Raw genomic sequence first — 13,464 nt, forward strand, 5'->3', positions numbered from 1 at the left:
GGAAATAATAAATGATGATGCAAACAAACAGCACTAAGAAGATAAGTAGTGTTCCTTCACCATTCTTTTAAAACAGTTTAAAGTTTGAGCACTTCTCACTGCATCCGGCAGAGCATTCCACAATCGAACCGCCTGGACGGTGAATGAATGATCAAAGAATGATGATGAATGCGCCGGCATTTTCAGTCTCAGGCTATCCGATGATCTCAGGGAAAAATTATGCGTATCACGTAGGAACTCGAAACGTTTTTTGAGATATGTGGGGGCATGGGGGTTAAAGAGAGTACAGTATAGTAATGAAAGGACATGAGTATTGCGGCGAAGGCGAATTGGTAACCACTTGAGTTTAGTGCGAAATTCAGATACATGATCATATTTTGTTTATTTTTAATTGTAACAGTATTTATGACCAGACTAAGTATTTATCATTGAAATTGCCACCCTTCATCACCTGGTTCATGTTTTTGTTCAACACGATGATAACAAGGAGAAGGTCGTCTATCTGACTTCTAGCCTTCTTGACAATATACAATGAATTCACCAAATAGGATATATATAAATAATTAAGTATTAAAGTGTAGGTACTACTACAATGGATACTAGGGAAGTCGTAGAACCAGCGGCCAAGACCTGTATCTAGAAAACTATCGTCCAATATCTTCTGACTTCCAAATGAACCAATCGAATTTGATTAAAATGATTTCAAAGGTAAGCATTAAACTATGGATTAACTAAAGTTTTTAACTTTTTACACTGAAGTGTCGTTATATTATTTTAAACGAAAGTTTTATAATGTGTATAAATAAATAAAAATGTTTTTATCTTAAAACCACTTTATTGAAAAAACTTTTTTTTTTATTGCCCTTGTAGGCAGACGAGCATACGGCCCACCTGATGGTGAGTGGTTACCGTCGCCCATGGACTTCAGCAATGTCAGGGGCAGAGCCAAGCCGCTGCCTACCGTAAGCTACTATAAAATATATGTAGTTCTAACGCTAGTTGATTACAAACAACCAGCGTTGGTTTATAGCCGGAACAGGGGATCATGACGATATACTCGTGGGCCTGAACAGGCGCCGTGGTTAAATATAGATACAAATATGATATATTAATGGTAAATTCAATCAAATATCACTGGCGTTTTTGGAACGAAGTTACTTATCGCGCGTTGTGAAAGGGGGCTAGACGGAAAAAATTCTTACGAAAAGTTGTCACGACACTTTTTAGATCCGTCATTCTGACCAATCAACGTGTAGGCGCTTATCGCGTGACATTGCTCGTATCCGATTAGTCCGCGTAATGAGTACAGTTTCTCGAGATAGCGTTTCAAAAATAGTAATTTAGTTCATAGTATTGTTTTTTTCTTCTTCATAATGCCGGGAAGCGTCCTGGCACCAGTCCTCTACGCTCTCTACACCAACGATATTCCCACGCTCGAGGGCAACCTCCAAGCGTGGGAAGCCGACGTGAAGTTGGCGCTGTTTGCCGACGACAGCGCCTACTTTGCGTCCTCAAATTTCCCCTCTGCGGCCATTTCGAGGATGCAGAGGCTGTTGGACCTACTGCCCCAGTGGCTGGACCGATGGAGGGTCGCGGTCAACGTGGGGAAGACCGCGGCTATTCTCTTCGGTCCGGTCCGCACAAGAGTCGTCCCAGGACAGCTCAGTCTTCGTGGAGTCAATGTCGAGTTTAGGCCCAGTGTCCGATACCTGGGAGTCAATATCGACTGTTCGTTTGAGGATGACCGCCCACGCCAAGTCGGCGTTGGCGGCCGCCCGCTACGCGAGGTTTCTCCTCCGGCCGGTGTTGGCCTCCAGGTTGCCGACCAGGACTAGACTCGGCATTTACAAGACGTATGTTCGTTCCCGTATCACGTACGCAGCTGCGGCCTGGTATCACCTCATCCCGCAGGTCATGCGGGTGAAGTTACAGGCCCAGCAGAATCTGACTCTTCGCACGATAGTCGGAGCAGGGCGTTACGTCAGAAATGACGTAATCGCCCGGGATCTAGATGTGGAGTCGCTCGAGGAGTTCATTCGGAGGCTAGCTCGTAATATGTACGAGCGGGCTGACGGTGGACCCCACCAGCATCTCCACAATATAGCTCCCTTGCACGCCAGACCACCTGATGGTAGGGCGCTACCAAGGGAGCTACTGGAACCCCCGGCTATGGTAAGATAGTCGGCTTAACCGGAGTGATATGGGAGTGCTCATAATGAGTGCCCCCATGGAACTGAGCTGTCCACACTCTACATTTCCTTCCCTCCACACTGTTGGGGTCCCTCCCCGCGACGGTCTTCCCCTTCTGGGGAGCCCTTAGCGGGTGAGCGCCAAACTAGTGCCGCGGCTCCCCCTCTGGTATTGTAGAGGGGGGGCCGCGGCATGGGGCCGGTGGCGGGCCCAACGGTGCTGACTGTTGTTTTTTTGTAGTTATTGTAAATAGTTAGTATAGTTAGTTAGATTAGTTTTAGTTAGTTTATAGTTAGTTAGTTTATAGTTTTAGGAGTTAGAGAAAAAAAAAAAAAAAAAAAAAAAAAAAAAAAAAAAAAAAAAAAAAAAAAAAAAAAAAAAAAAAAAAAAAAAAAAAAAAAAAAATTAATAAATAAAGGTAGCATAGGAAGCAGAAGACAGCAGCCGGCGCTGGGGTGCGTCGTCCACGGACATCGTTCCTCCAGCAAACATCAAGCCCATCGTTATTATATATACGTATATATTTTTGTCGATCCGAGTGTGCACGCTGCGAACAGCCCCTCCTAATCCCGTCTTGCAATCATTTCACCCCTGCCCTGTGTGGCAGGGAGCTTCGTTCCGGGCAGTGGGGTTTGCCCCGAGGCCCGCTCCGTGTACGACGACCCTTCTTCTTCTTCATAATGCCGTAATTTATTATTATAAATTAAAAAAAAAAATACAATTCCTTCACTAATTAATCGAAAGGAACTTCGTTCCATCCGCGTGTCCCTTGACACCTCTGAAGTTTTTTTAAAACAATTTTATTAGCTTAGCCTGTATCGATCATTGATCTAATTGATTATTGAATGTTGATTATTTTATCCTCAATTACTCAACATTTTCATCTATATATTAATACGTGAAATAAAAACTTTGTACCCCTTTTTACGAAAATTGCGCGGACGGAGGAGTATGAAATTTCCTACGCTTATAGAGAATATAGAGAAGTGCAGAATGCTAATTTTTTTTTTTAATTATGCATAAAAACCTCACTAAATCAATAAAAAAACCATTACAATTACTACCATGATTTGACAAAACACGTACATAAAAATATACTCTTTGTTTACTGTCGATTGTGAAACTTTTGTTATTGTTTAGGCTGTGGTCGAATTGAGAATAGATTAATATTCTTTGTCTTTAATATTATTGATCTATAGTGCAGTTTTGGCGAACAGATGATCATACTATCGAATTATAATAGTTTTTGCCAATGGAACCATAACAATGTTTTAACTTATAATTTCAATTAAATATATGTAGTTCGACTACTGCGGGACCACTAGTGAAAATTATTTGACGTTTTCCTATAAAAATAATTCTCAAATTTTATATCAAAAGAAAATTAATCAGAAACAAACATATTCTTTACAATAAAATAATTTATAATCATTGACTCATGGCAGCCGGATAAAACCCAGATTGTTCTAGTTCCGCATGATTTCCCAAATCAATACAAAAGTGACCGTAAACAATTAAAGCGACGCCGTCAACCAATTAAATATTTAGATCGAGCCGGACATGTTGATTTACGGCTTGGAACACGTATTATCGGCATCGAAGGCCTTCTGTGTCAGAGTCAAGGTGAGTGCACGCATTTCTTTGCCCCACCGCGCGAGCGCACATTCTTAATGACTTCTATAAAACCAAACTACGGCACTGTTAATATTAATCAAGATTTGATTGTAAAACAACACACATATCAAAATGTTCAGTAAAGTGAGTAGGACTCAAAGATATTATGACAGTATTTCACTAAATAAAAAGTTATTAGTAAAGAATCTAAGAGAAGTATATTATAAAATTTGTAAAAAAAAATTCAGACTAAAATAATTTTATTAATTTTTTTTTCTTTTAACCCTTAGATCGTAGCTTTTGGTGCCCTCTTGGCTGCAGCCAATGCTGGCCTTTACAGTCACGGACATGCTGTGTCCTCCCAGAGCATCATACGTCATGATGAGGCTCCCCTGCACTACGCCCACGCTGCCCCAGTGGCGCACTATGCTGCTCCCATCGCCCACTACGCCGCCCCTGTTGCCCACTACGCCACCCCAGTGGCTCACTATGCCGCTCCTCTGGGCCACTACAGTGGTCATGATGAATACGTAAGCAATTATTGAATATTGTAACGATCTTATTTTTTATTACTAATTATGTCAGTGGTTTTTTTAATACTGACCGATTTTCTCATTCCAGGCTCATCCCAAATACGACTTCGCGTACTCAGTAGCTGACCCCCACACCGGCGACCACAAGTCCCAGCATGAGTCCCGCGACGGTGACTCCGTGCACGGCTCCTACTCCCTCGTCCAGCCCGATGGTTCTGTCCGCAAGGTCGATTACACCGCTGATGAGCACCACGGGTGAGACATAATGAGAGTGCAATGACCTAATAACGACAACCTTTTATTTAGTCAAAAAAAAAATTAGCTAAGCATCTCTTTGTGTTTGTTTTTCTAAAAAAGATCATTGTATTAAAGGCGAATGAATGAATAATATTATTAGTATTTATCTCTTCTTTCAGTTTCAACGCTGTAGTGCACAACTCCGCCCCCTCCGTGCACCCCAGCGCCGCCCATCATCACCACTACTGAATGAACTTACTTGTAACTCGGCATTAATTAGACGTTAGTTAAAACGACTATTTATAATCGTGTAAAAATGTGAGCATGTGTGTAAATAAAGAATGTTTGAATGACTTACAAACTTATTTATATTTATTTATAATAAAAACGCAACAGCTCAGCTATGCCGCTAGCATAGACCGAGACTTCACATAGATATTTTTTTAATCTCATCTTCACCGCCACTACTCTTTAAATAGCCTTCAAGAGTGAAACATATACACAGTATGGCCATAAACACTGAAAATTAATTTAAAACTAATAATATAACTTTTAAATTAGGAACCCCGTCTATTTCATATTGGGTGTTCTAATAAGACGTTTCATTTTAAATAGGCCGCTATTTTAAGTATTGTCATGGGTCAAGCACTCACTAGTTGACAGATTACAAGTAAGAACTACACCATTAATAAAAAAATAAGATGATGTACGCTTCAATAACTCTCTGAGACTTTTAAAATCCACTACGAAACAGCTGAAAAATTTACTATCACAATTCGCCAAACTTAAGCATTTTTGGCTCGTCGTGAAGCCCCTTCTTGGCCAGCAATGGTGATTGTGGTGAAATTTTTTGAAGTGTGTGAGTGAATTATGTGAACAATCGAACTCACGCATGTCACTCAAGAACAACTGAGATCATTGCTTTTGTTGCCCACAATGTTGAAAAAACTCTGATATGTCCATTTCTCGATCTTTGTCGATCTTTGGAATTGAGTTTTCCACAAGTCACATAACATCGTTTTTAGCACAAAAACTTCGAACTTAAGACTCCAAGAGTTTATTTAACAAAAAATGCTCACTGTTACGGACCTTCAAAAACAGATCTGGAATTTCATCGAATAATATTATTAAGCGAAGTGAGCCAATTTCCTCGAAAGCTACGTTTAAAAGCAAAATTATCGCATTTGTGGCTCGGAAAACTCATGAATTGTTGTTGAACAGTTTCTTCGGCGTATTAGAGCTTAGTATGATTTTTAATCTGGCGGAAATTCCACGAAAATAATATAATCCTGCAAGCGTAACCGTGGCAACAATTTGAAATTATTTTCTATGACGAGTATATGTTATAATGTTTTTCTCATTTTCGCTGGAATTTTCGTTAATCACTCTTGACGTATTACAAAAAATTGGAATGACAAAAAAAAACAATTTCTGTGATAGCATTATATACAGCTCTATATATTATATGAAGCCGAAATTATTCCTTAAAACTCTTCATCTACTCAGGTCGCTCCGTGACCATCACCGGGAGGAGACTGTCTCCTCGCAGGGGCCGGAGCTGGACGAACGCCCTCCTCCGACACTCGGCTCAGCGGCGGCGACACGGCTCAAGCCTATAGTTAGTCCTAAATCAACTAGGTCAAATAGTCCACTGACTACTTGAATTATTATTCAATCCAGTAACCTCCAAGAACACTACCCCTACTCAGTCAGCCAAGATCATGTCCGGTTAGGAGACTACCCTCAAGCCCATTGTGTGCGAGAGGACACGTCGATACGTCGATTCTGTTACATCACAGTGGTGTTACATATTTTAACATCATTTATGACCAGACTGGGCATAAATTAAAATCAAATTTTTTGTATTTTTGTTCTAAATGCATTCATTCATTCGAATGTATTGAAATTTGAAGTTGTTTTGACACTTCAAGGAAGGTTTATGTATATGGCTATTAAGGTAGCGCGTGTATAGTTTTAACAATTGGGCGATGATCTTAACAAATACACTTTTAGCGATAGTTACAACGTTACTAGCTTCTAAGTTTATGATAAAATGTAATGCAATTAACTGAATTTTAAGTTAATTACCAAATTCATACATATGTATGTATTAAAATGTAAATGAACCTGTGTGTGTTTTTTTTACTTCATAAATAATCAGATCCAAATTAAAATAATAAAACTTAATTCTAAAACAAAAACCCTGAAGGTATTTTTTTATGTTACCTTTATTAAAGACTAATTCAATAATAATATTGCATCCATTGCATTGCTCATTGCATTTCCCAGGTTCCATTCTTCATTCAATAACAAAACTGGGCATTATTCTTAGTGGCCCAAAACTAAGATGAAACATATTTTTTTTATTTTATTTAGTTTAGTCCTCTTAGATAATAAAAGTTAAACCGAAATAGTTGTATGAAATGAAATGTAGCTTTTAGCAAAAGCTGTTACTTCAATGAAATACAATAGTAACTATAATATAATGTATTCTAGATGATAAAAGAAATAAAAATAGAGTACCGTACTTGTTACCCAGCGTTAACATGCATGTCGCCACGCCAGAGATCACAACTTCGAATCTGAGAATATCACTCTATGCATCTAAATTATATGTAATGTAATGGGTGTACACGAACATTCACCGTGGCAGCATTTTAGGCTCGACTAACATTGACAATGACAAAGTCGAAACCTGTCCCTGAACTTTTTCTACTATAGTTTAGCAGACAAGTGTACTAGTAACCTGACTTATTTAAAGATTCACTAATTCAAAAAAGTTTACACCTTTTTTTCGTTGTTGTTGTTAGACGGACGAGCTGACGTCTCACCTGGTATTATGCAGTAATCAGAGTCCATATATATAATATAATTGGACTGTTTATTTAAGGGGTGGAAAAGCCTTGAATCGACCTATGCTTGAAGACAAATAGTCGAATCCACTATCTTATCATGCAGCTAAATAGTTATGTTATTCAGATTAACGAATACGACAAGATTGTAGGAATCTTTGAACTCAGCCATACAGGGGTTAGAGGCTTTAATTCGTAATATTTATGGAGTCTGGTAGCCACTTATTAGGTAGGCCATGAATTTGTTCACTCATCAAACACAAAGAACCAAACTACGTTAGTCGATTCGGACCAACGGCTTACACATTCTGTTAGCGGGGCGATGTCAAAGTTAGACTGTACAAGGTGAATGAATACTTTTCTTAACCCCACCTCGCCCCCGGTACCTGCCGTCTTTTTGGCTCTATAAAACTAAGCTGCAGGACCGTTCATGTCAATCAACAGTTAGACATAGAATAACACGCAACAAAATGTTCACCAAAGTGAGTTAATTATAAAAAGTATACATTACTAGAGTACTGTAAGATTTTCTAGAATGATACGATAAATTGAGATGAAAACAACAACAAAAATATATTATTAAAAGTATTTATAAAACTTTCTAGATTATAACTTTCACCGCACTCCTGGCTGCAGCTAATGCTGGCCTTTACGGTCATGGACATGCCGTGTCCTCCCAAAACATCATTCGTCATGATGAGGCTTCCCTGCACTACGCCCAAGCTGCTCCAGTAGCGCACTATGCCGCACCCATCGCCCACTACGCAGCCCCTATTGCCCACTACGCCGCCCCAGTGGCTCACTATGCCACTCCTCTGGCCCACTACAGTGGTCATCATGAATACGTAAGCAATAATGGAATATTATGACGATCTTAATTTTTATTACTAACTAGCTGACCCGGCAAACTTCGTAGTGCCTCAATCGATAAACAAAATATCTAAACTTTTGTATAAAAAAAACTTAAAACAAACAAAAGGAATCCCTCCGATGGGGGACACATCAAAGGAAAAACAAAATTGTTATTTTTATTTAATTCCGAGCATTTTCATATTTATCTACCTTTTAAAACTTCTCTGGACTTCCACAAGTAATTCAAGACCAAAATTAGCCAAATCGGTCCAGCCGTTCTTGAGTTTTAGCGAGACTAACGAACAGCAATTCATTTTTATATACATAGATTATGTCAATTTTTTTTTTAATATTGTCCGATTTTCTCCTTCCAGGCTCATCCCAAATACGACTTCGCGTACTCAGTAGCTGACCCCCACACCGGCGACCACAAGTCCCAGCATGAGTCCCGAGACGGTGACTCCGTGCACGGCTCCTACTCCCTGGTCCAACCTGACGGCTCCGTCCGCAAGGTCGACTACACCGCTGATGAGCATCATGGGTGAGAAAATTATGATAAAAATGTTACTCACATTCAAATGAAAAATCCAACAATCTTCAATAATTTTAACAATTTTTTCTCTGTTTCAGCTTCAACGCTATAGTTCACAACTCGGCTCCCTCCGTACATCCCATCGCCCACCACCATCATTACTGATTGATAGAGCTCCACATTAAATCAATAAAATAAGTCAAGATGAATGCATGTTATAGGATGTTGTGTTGATGTGTATTAAAATGCAATCAGTGTTTGAATGAATAAAAAATTAAAAAAAAACAATATTTTTGCTATAACAAATACTAATGCTCTAAGCATGTACCTTAAACAGCTCTACAAGTAGCATTAAAATGTTTTCAAAATATAAAAACATTCATATATTCTAATGTAACTTTTATAAGAATGATTGAGCTTTCATAAACTATTCTATGAACGGCAAAGGAAAGCTTTTTGATTTTCATGACACTCAGATTTTTACCAATACTAAAACTTAGCAGTGGCTATTAATGAGATACCAAAGATGCCGACTTCAAAATTACTTCGAAATTAGCTATTGAATTTTTCAAAGCACCTACTAGTATATAGTAAATAAATGCTATTGAAGGAATTGCCTAGAAGTAAATGAAATTAAATAATAATGTTCCGGAGGAAACACTTTTATAATATCATTATATTTTATATCATAGTGTATGTTTTATCATTGCCTCTTGAGATAAGAGATCGAAATCCCAGTTGCATTGTAAATCGGCTGTCTCTTTCAAAACGGAGAAGTCCGTACCCTCGCGGTAGAAATGCGATCGTTCACAATACCCCTTACCACCAACAAATGTGATCACAGTACGTTGGTATAATATTCAGAAAACGCTACTGTACATTTTCCGGTAAATACCTTAGTCACCTTTACAATATCTCCCGAAATATATGTCGTTTTTCTTTTTTTTTTTTTTTTTTTTTTTTTTATTTTTTTATGATTGAAGGATTACTGGTGGCCTTTCCAGTTTCACCAGGACAGGTGGGCGAGCAAAGGCTCAGCCAGGAGGGGTGGGATTTGCTAACAGCTACCCGAGCGCCTCCGAAGGAGACCTAACAGCTCAAGAGCAGCTGCTTCGCGAATGAATCTACTACCGGATCGGAATCGCGACCCGCTGAGAAGATCCGGCGAGAAACTCAGCGAGCTGATTCATGGGTTAGGTTGCACGGCGAACTCTTTGTCGAGTTCGACGAGTACGGTTACCGAGGTCCCTAAGCCTGCTCCTAGAGCTGAAGGCGTCTAGTGCGAAGGTTATTGGATCTGATGGATCCGTAAGGACGTGTCTAGGGCGTCGACGGTGACTGGCTCCTGCATGATCAGGATTCGGGGAGTAGTCAGCGGCGGCTACGATAAGGCGATTATCATGACGCATAGCCTTATCGAAATACCGTTCCGACGCTGACTTCATGTATTTCTGTATAGATTCGAGGCCCAGGTCGTCGTGTAGGTCAACGTTCCTCACGAACCACGGAGCTCCGACGGCTAACCTGCAAAAGCGGGATTGTAGAGATTGAAGGGTGTCTATGTGCGTGCGGGCCGCGTGAGCGAACACCACACTCGCGTAAGTCATGACGGGCCTTATGCAAGTTTTGTAAAGTGTCACCTTGTTCCGAAGGGACATTTTACTCCGCTTACAAATCATGGGGTAGAGTCTACCGAGAATAAACGCGGCACGGTCACGGACTGATTTTATATGCGGGCGGAATGTCATCGATGCATCCAGGGTAACGCCCAGGTACTTGACCTTCCTGGCCCAGGGTATGGATTGACTAAAGAGAGTAATCGGGGGTGTGAGATTCCTCCTCCTAATACGGGAGGAAATCCGTGTGGAGCTTCCCCTCTGAAAGAGCACCGCAGTACTTTTCGCTGGGTTGATGTCTATGCGCCATTTTCGGAACCACTGTCCTAGGGCTAGGGCTGCGCTCTGAAGCTTCTTCGCGATTAGGGACTTGTTTCTACTGGAATAGTAAACAGTCGTGTCGTCGGCGAATAAAGCTAAATGGGTCGGCGGCGACCGGGGAATATCGTTAACGAATAAGCTAAATAGGAGGGGTGAGAGGACAGAGCCTTGCGGGACTCCAGCTGTGAGAGGTCGTGGGGAGGAGCGGGTTCCCTCGACTCGATATCGAAAAGAGCGGTTCGACAAGAAGTCCCGTATGATGAGCACGAGACTATCCGGCACACCCATGTTGAATAGTTTGAAAATCAAACCGTTGTGCCAGACTTTGTCGAACGCTTTTGCGACGTCGAAGAAGAGAGCTCCCGTGTATAACGGTTTTGGTCGATTAAGCCCCACAAGAATGTGCTCCGTGAGGCGGTGCACCTGTTGAACGCATGAGTGATTTGTACGGAATCCGAATTGTTCATCGATGAGAATGCCCTTGGATGAGACGAAGTCTCTGAGGCGTTTGTAGAGCAGACGCTCATACAGTTTGCCTAGAGACATGAGGAGGCTGATCGGGCGGTAGCTCGTCGGATGATTTTTTGGTTTACCGGGTTTATGTATGCCGATAACGTCCGCTTCTTTCCACACCGCGGGAAAGATACAGTTCGCCATAGCGGCATTGAAAATAGATGCCAACATCACGATGAGTTGGACGGGTAGAAGTTTAATAACGCGGTTAGATATACAGTCGGAACCGGGAGCCTTGCGAGGACGTAGGTCTTTGATCAAGTCTTTAACTTCTATCGGGGTGACGGGTGGTAACGCATCCGATGGTGGCAAGGAGGCTCTGCGTTCTACCTCACTGTCTACTAATTCTACATGAACAGGGTCCACGGATTGAGTGCTGGGCGTGCACTGGGTTTGCAATGTATCGGCCAGCAGCTCTGCTTTTTCGTCATCATCGAACGCAGCGAGTCGGCCTGAGGGGCCTACGAGGGGGGGCATAGTTACTACCGTATCCGATTTGAGAGTACGAGCTAAGCGGTAGTAAGACCTTTGGGAGGGCGCGAGTCCTTCTAAGAAATCAGACCATCTGGCATCTCGGACTTCGGCGATGCGAGACTTTACGTCGCGTTGTAGGGCACGCATTCGAATACGATTTTCCGCGGTAGGATACCTGTCGTAGGCGCGTATCGAGGCGTTCTTAGCTCTAAGGAGTTCCCTAATATCGTCGGACAATTTGAAGCGGTGAAGGAAGTCCTCCGCTACAACTTGTTTCGATGACCTATCTAATGTCGAGGTGATGTGTGACGTTAAGATGTCTATGGCTTCAGCGGTATCCTGAGGAGACGGGATTGAGTCCGGGTTAAACGGGAGCGATGGTGGATCAGATTCAGCCAGGCTGATGCCCAGCGTGTGCCAATCCACCACAGTCCTCGTGACGGGAACGGAATCGGGAGCGCGACCGAGCTTCATAACGATGGGACGGTGGTCTGAATCTAACTCTGAAACTACTTCGATCGAGTGTAAGCGCAGAGTTACGTTTTTTAATAACGCTATGTCGAGTATATCCGGGCGATGCGCGATATTTAGCGGGTAGTGAGTCGGGGTTAGCGGAGCGACGATATCGAAGGCGAGATCATCGACTAACGCGTCAAGCCGCCTGCCATTCGGGGTTGTGGTGTGTGAGTTCCACCTGATGTGTTTACAATTTAGGTCGCCCGCCAGAATGACAGAGCTCCCCATACCGAGCAGCACCTCGATATCACTGCTTAGAACGATCTTATCCGGTGGAAGATAAACGGACGCGATAACGATCGGCGCGTGTCCCGTCAGTGAGATTCGGCACACTGATGCTTCGATATTAGCGAGCGCGGGAGGATCGAGCGGGACGCAATGCAGGGCTCTTCTATAGTAAATGACGGTACCACCACCACGGGCAGAGAGCCTGTCGTTCCTGACCATGTTATAGTTCGCGATTTTAGGGTCACGGCGCGCGGGCTTAAGTAGGGTCTCCTGCACTAAAAAGATATCAATTTGATGGTCACGCAAAAAGTCAGAAACCTGATCACGTTGATTTGCGAGACCGTAAGCGTTAAAAAATCCTATCGTTACGGATAGGGGCTTTATTCTACTTATATACGCCATTGATTACCGGCGGAGTGAGGGGAGGACGTACGTATTTAATGACGCGTATACGTCGGCGTATTCCTGCACAACGGCGATAAAGTGTTGTGCAGTGGAGGCAGCGCGAATGGCGTCGCCCAAAGCGTTAACGCGCTCAAAGTTGATCGACTGAAAGAAGTCGATCGCTAAAGCGAGATTTTCGGACGCGGTCGGAGGGCAAGTCGCGGGAGAGGGACGAGTCGCGGGGGCGGGACGAATCGCGGAGGAGGGAGTTGTAGCCGTGTTCGTGTACGGCAGCGGTTTTGCCCAGGCCGAGACACTGGGCACCGCCGCCGGAACGAACGCTGGCTTAGCCTGCGACGCAGAGGGTGCCGAGGCTTTGATGTCTGGGCCGGAAGCTCGGAGGCGGTTTTGGCGGGCGACGCGGCGATTTATTTTAGGGGCTCGGGGGCAACCACGGTAATTCGCGGGGTGACCCTGTGTTCGACACAGGACGCAGCTAGGCGGTTCCGTCGCGGTTTTTTGGTCGCGAGCGCAGAGGGCCGTGGCGTGATCGCCCAAACACTTAACACATCGGGGGCGCGCGTGACAGTTACGGGAAGAGT

At 42.8% G+C, this 13,464-nt stretch overlaps 2 protein-coding genes across 2 annotated transcripts; both read left to right on the forward strand.

Moving 5' to 3' along the window:
* The first annotated feature begins 3,907 nt into the window (after window positions 1-3,907).
* Window positions 3,908-4,931, forward strand: CPR89 (cuticular protein RR-2 motif 89). Its single transcript, NM_001173202.1, is given in 4 exon segments — window positions 3,908-3,948; window positions 4,095-4,334; window positions 4,426-4,592; window positions 4,754-4,931. Coding segments are annotated over 4 exon segments (489 nt in total). The 5' UTR covers window positions 3,908-3,936; the 3' UTR covers window positions 4,824-4,931.
* Window positions 4,932-7,896: 2,965 nt separating this feature from the next.
* CPR88 (cuticular protein RR-2 motif 88) lies at window positions 7,897-8,975 on the forward strand. Its single transcript, NM_001173203.1, has 4 exons — window positions 7,897-7,908; window positions 8,032-8,271; window positions 8,653-8,819; window positions 8,909-8,975. Exons 1-4 carry the CDS (start codon window positions 7,897-7,899, stop codon window positions 8,973-8,975), a joined length of 486 nt encoding a protein of 161 aa, NP_001166674.1.
* Window positions 8,976-13,464: the final 4,489 nt, after the last annotated feature.

The sequence above is a fragment of the Bombyx mori genome, chromosome 22, assembly GCF_030269925.1.
Source record: "Bombyx mori chromosome 22, ASM3026992v2".
Taxonomy (NCBI): Eukaryota; Metazoa; Arthropoda; class Insecta; order Lepidoptera; family Bombycidae; genus Bombyx; species Bombyx mori.